General features: G+C 36.7%; 1 protein-coding gene across 1 annotated transcript; it reads right to left on the bottom strand.

Moving 5' to 3' along the window:
• Positions 1-1427: 1427 nt before the first annotated feature.
• On the bottom strand, positions 1428-3720 carry LOC108859937 (transcription factor TCP4). Its single transcript, XM_018633839.2, is given in 9 exon segments — positions 1428-1826; positions 1916-2261; positions 2264-2286; positions 2289-2404; positions 2406-2527; positions 2529-2549; positions 2551-2643; positions 2645-3310; positions 3385-3720. Coding segments are annotated over 7 exon segments (1200 nt in total). The 5' UTR covers positions 3146-3310; positions 3385-3720; the 3' UTR covers positions 1428-1826; positions 1916-1937.
• Between the last annotated feature and the right edge of the window lie 2280 nt (positions 3721-6000).

The following is a 6000-nucleotide window of genomic DNA, read 5'->3' as shown; positions in this document are numbered from 1 at the left end:
ATTCAAAAGAAACACATTCTTTAATTTGTTATTTGGTCAACAGAAACATTTCACTGTATTATGGTTCATATATTGTTGTCTACATTAGACGATCTGTTGTTACTTCATATCAAATAGATTTGATGTGATTGAACATGTGTTCTGTTACGTGTTGTTTCATGCTTCACATGTTGATGAGACAGAGTTTGTTTGAGTTTCACATTTATTCGATCTTTTAGTGAAGTTCTTACATTGGATCCCTAATCTAAAAGTAGTCATAGGTCATCTCTCAGAAGAAAAAGTAATCACCTTTGTGTTGTCATTGTGAATCTTTACTCATCTCAAACTCTTAATTTGCAATTATTTATGTGGAAAAGTGAGAAGCGAAGAGGGGGTGGTTAAAAAGTAGCTGTGACTTTTATCGGTAGATTTTTTCCAAGAAAAAAGAAAAGGCATTGAGATCTTACAAGAGAACATAGAGTGAGGGGACCATTCTTAAAGTGACAGCTCTTTTACAGTTTTGGTTCCATCTTTATCTTCTTCCTTAACATCCCTCTCAAACCCATTAGATATTTTGAGGTTTAGTGAGAAACGTTTTACTTGGTCATAACTCATAACAAGATAGTCTGTACTATATTCTATCTAACTGCCTTATACAACAAAAACTTATTGATGATATTATCAGTTGACAAACGAGAAAAAAAAGAAAAGGAAGAAGAGGGAATAAACTTTTTGAGTCATGAGACCTTAACAATAAAGATTCGGCTTTTATATCTTTTTGGTAAAATGTACTTTATGATATCTCAACACCTCTTCGTATAGTCATATGGCATGGTTTGGTTGATGTCTTCATTACATCACATGAAAAGGTGTTTGCTTTTCTTTTTCAATGGTATATTTAAATATGCTAATAATAAATGAAAGGTACAGTAAACATTTAACCCAAGAGTTATTTGTCTAAAGATGAATGATTGAGTAGTTTAGATCAAGTTACTGCATTTAGACAAACATGGGTGGCTTTCTATACCTATCTCATGTCCCCATTCTTTTTACTCATTAAAGAAGAAACATCACATTCAAGTTGGTGGATCTTCTCCTACCACTAAAGTAGGTGAGAGAGAGACTACTAATGACATCAGACAGAAAACAAATCGCTTTTCTTTTTTTTTTACTCTTGTGAGGAAAGTTTTCACTTCTAATTTAAGGGAACTAGGCTAAACCCTCCTGATGTTCCAGATAAAGCAGCAATTCAAATCTTACTGTTCATGGGAAAATGACTAACTTTTATCATTGGGGCCAAAAAGATTGAGTGAGAGATATAAGGAAAATCATCCATGCTCACATGTTTGTTTAACGACAATGAATGAACAGAGCATTTCACCTGTCTAGGTAATTTTTTTTTAAACAGTTTCTTAGCTGAGAAAACAGAAAAAACCCATATATGGAAATAAAGAGAAAGTTCAAGACTTTATTAAAGCATATCCATGGATGGAGTTACACACAACAAAAAACAGGGAACTGCAATTTCTCAAGTATCATGCTACTGCAGTAACAAGAGGAAGATAATGATACAACACACAACAAAAAAAAAGATTTTCAGACGGAACACAACAAGAAGGAGCCTTAGAATCTAACCATAACTGAGCTACAAAACATTGTCTAACTGGTAAAAAAAAGAGATGAACATTACAATTGGTAAGGTCAGGACATTGGAAGAAGAAGAAGAAGAACCTGAGACTGTGTGCCACACTTGTTCTTCTTTCTCTACACCTTCATCCTTTCCTTGCCTTGTTTCAAGCCAATGAATTACAAAACAACCTTCCATGTCCCGACAAGCTTGACAAGCCCTGGAAAAATGGTTTAAAAAGTTGAACGGACAAGAACTGAAAGAAGTACTGAACTTGATGTAAGAAAAGGACAGAACTTGGGATAAAACCTGGAACAAGAGGATGTTGTTATCAATGGCGAGAAGCAGAGGACGGTTTGTTGGTGAGACCGTCGTGCTGCTCCTCTTCTTGACCCTGAAACCGTGCTGGTATACGAAAACCGGAAGAGAATTCACCTGAAGCAATTGGCGGAGGCATATGGTGGTTGTGGTGGTTGAGATCGTCAGTGGAGATGGATTGATGGTGGTGAGTAGGATCAAACCAAGCACGGATCATGGGACTGTAACTGGACTGAAGGGGACCCCTCTGAGAATAAAGCTGGCCTTGGCCGAGTACTGGCTGAAACGACGTCGTTGAAGTAGGATGATTAGGAGGAGGAGCAAACACAAACCCCCTCCTCCTCCGTTTCCTGTATCGTTTCTCCGCCGCTGTTCCAAGCCACCAGTCTCTGAATCGACTGTTGCTCCCAACCACCCGTCGATCCGTCGTACCCTAGTGGGTTGCTCTGCCCGTAGAACAGAACAGGCTCTGCGACGGGGGTGGTGGTGGTGGTGGAGAAGAGACGGTGGACCATCCGGGAACGGTTGCAGCGAGAGACGGAGATCTTGGTTTTGGCTATTGGTTCTTGAAAGCAAATCCGGCGGATGATGATGGTGGTGGTGGGTAGTTGTGCATAAGCTGATGCAGGCGGAGGAGCTTCCGTCGAAGAGCCGACCACCGGGAAGAACGACTTTATAGTGTCAGCAATGGAATCTGAGTCCATCGACGGCGGAAGAAAAGCTCGACTCGTTCTCCGCTACTCCGCCGAATCTACCGAACTGAAGCTGTTGCGGTTGCTGTTGCGGCGGCGGAGACGGAGAGGCTCGAGCTTTCGCGGCGGTTCTTCTCGGTTTAGCGTTAGCGGCGGCGTTGCGAATTGCGTCGGCGGGATCCCACGGCGGAAGCTGAGCGAGCTCGTCGATGGAGGTCTTGGCCTTTTTGATGAGCCAGTCAACGGCTTTGCTCGGTCGGTCGAAGCCGAGCCGGTCTTGGACATCGTAGAACTGAATCGCCGTGTGAGCCGATAGCCTCACGCGCCGGTCGCGTGGTCCTTTCGCCGTGCAGACTTTGCTGTGCCGGTCTTTCCTTCCCGTGGACCGCACAATGTGGCCTCCTTGCACCTCGACTATCTCGCCGCAGCCGCCGTTCGCCGCCGCCTCCGACGTAGCGCGGCGTCTCATCGAAGAAGACGGCGGTGGTGGAGGGTGTAGGAAGCGGTGAGCTTCGTCGTCTTCCGCCATTGTTTGAGGAGCATATTGAGGAAGCTCGTCGTCTTCTTCGTCGAGACGGCGGCGGCGACGGCGGTCGTTAGGCGGTGGAGAATCCAGGGTCACTCAAAAAGGATGTAACTCACGCATACTTGTGTGTGTGTCTCTCTCTCTGTCTCTCACCTCAAAACCCTAACCCTAAAGAAAAAAGAGACAGCTAAAGTTAAATAAGAAGAGAGATTTAATTATCAGAAGAAAACAGCAGACTAAACCCATGTCTGAATCTCTCTCTCTCTCTCTCTCTCTTTTACTTTACTAGAAAAAGTAAGAAGGAGACCAAACAGATGAAGCAAGCGATGCAAGAGAGAGATGTGTAATAGACAAATCAAGAAAAACCTAGAGAAAGCTTTTTCGATTTTTTTCTCGGGAAAATATAAAGAGATGGTGAAAGGAAGGAGAAGTAAAAAATAAGAGAAGAGAGTGTCTTGTGTGGGTTGATGATGACGCAGCTGGTAAAGATGACAGCGTCTTTGCTCTCATTCAACTATCTCTCTCATCTCATCTCTTCTCTTCTCTTCTGACATTCAATTTTTTTTTTCTTTTTGATTACTTTCTTTTTTGGGGGAGGGGGGTAAGGGTAATCAATACCTATTTCCCAAAATTTATTCAACTCTGCTTCTGGTTTTTAATCAATACAAATTCTCAGATGTCAAAAACGAAAAATCAAGATAAATTCTCTATTCCCTCTACTTTAAGAAATTAAAATTTTTAAGACAAATATTTCAAAAAAGTATATGTATTTTTATAATTTAATAATGATAAACTGTAAATTTCAAAAAGAGAACATATCATTTTTATTTAATCAATGATAATTTACTTTTCATATCACTTTAATTACTTTAAAATATATATGAGAAGCTAATATAATAGTATCAACATAGCATTTTTATTTACAATTCATACATATAAACTATAAACTACCAAAGATTTGTCTTAATTATAACATAACAATAATATTACATTAACTATTAGTCTATATGTATATATAGAAAACATTGCATATCCATTTCATAAAAAAACTTTATATTATGATGAGCGCATCATAATCGTATATTTTTTATTAGAGTTGAAATTACTGGAAAGAAGAACTTTATTTTTCGTTTACAAAAAAAAAGAATTTTATTTTTCCAATTTCGAGATTCAACAAATGAATAAGTACCCTAAAAACATATGGTGTTGGCTGGGTCAAGGTTCAATTCAAGCTTTCGTGCATCTCCGTTTCTCTTTAAGGGTTGACCCATATTGTGGAAATATATATAAAGCTCTTGTTGATGCTCCACTTATTCACCTTTTGTTGGAAGAATCTCAATAGTTAACTAAAGCAGATTTTATTCGGAAACTCGAACTTGATCAGACAAGCATACAATATATATCACAACTTTGACAAAAAAAAAAATATATATATATATATATATATATATATATATATATATATCACAACTAACGCCCTTCATATTAAGCACGCAAACAAAAAATAACGCCCTCCATACTAATGTATACGCTTGGAATAACGATTTTCATTTTTGAGCTTTTTATTCAATATTGTCTTATATCCTATAAGTTCTTATTGCTACGCTTAAACTAGAAAAGTATACAAAATGATCCAATATTTATTTCCTACTTGACTTGTGAAAATAATTGTTTTGATCGTATCATGCATATAACACCAAATTCATATAGAATTTTTTTATTATGGGTATAAGGTACGAAATTTATTAATTAATAAAGGAGAGTAAAGGACAATTTAAGCTTCAACGGATCTTTAGAGAATTTTACAAGTTGGAAAATAATTGGTGGGACTCCATAATGCTTCTTTCAATCCCAACCAACTGACTACAGATTTTTCTTTTTTGAACATTTTCTTACTACAAATTTACAACTCGCATAATTAACTAATTCAATATATGTATTGTGGCTAGAATAGTACTCCAGATCGTTAAAAAACCGAATAACAGAAAAACCTTAGTATTGTTCACCCAATTTTATAACATACTAAAACTTGAACACACGTACGGTAAGCTAACATTAGTTTTCAAGTCATTCAATATGTTATATTTTAAAAGCAAAAATAAAAGCGCGACGCATCGTTTCATATCATATCCTTAAATTATACTACAATTTTTTAGTTGGAAACAAATATATTATACAGCATAATTTGTAGGTTTTAATTAGTGCGTCTGTATACACATAAATAATTTGTACTATCAAACACACCTACTTTAATGGAATAATGATTCTGAAAGTGACATAGTATTAGCATTATATAAATGGGTTGATTGATAAACCTAATACGAACACATTAAATAACTCATAAAACAAATAATAAATTCGATATCAGTTAGGTATTTATTTTATAGAGAAAAGGTGAATATATGTCAGCCCACGGTTGCTTATGAAATTAATTAAACAAAAGTAGCTTTCCAACTTGGAATTACAGTCACAGATCGCAGCATAACAAAATAGAATGAGTATAATCATTGTTTTATTATAAGAGTTCATGTGAAATTTTAGCCATCATGCATAATAACGTCAATAGGTACAAACTGAAATTAATTATCAGTAACGCCATAAAATACTTTACATAATTCAGTAGAGGAAGGTATGCCTAGCTCAGCCGCCTCAAAAAAATTATGGCATAAATATGGCAACCTAGTCTCTTTTCGAAAAAAAAAGAATGGCAACCTAGACAAGTAGTAGTATATATTGATATCACATAAATAACACTTTTATGTTTTTTTTTATTATTGATTAGTTTTGATATGTTTGACTATTAAATTAATCGACCACTATCTTTTGTCTTTTAATAAAGGGTTTACATTTGATTAAAA

Source organism: Raphanus sativus, chromosome 5, assembly GCF_000801105.2.
Source record: "Raphanus sativus cultivar WK10039 chromosome 5, ASM80110v3, whole genome shotgun sequence".
NCBI lineage: Eukaryota > Viridiplantae > Streptophyta > Magnoliopsida > Brassicales > Brassicaceae > Raphanus > Raphanus sativus.
Note: the sequence above shows the minus strand (reverse complement) of the source record. Positions and strands in the feature narration are given on the sequence as shown.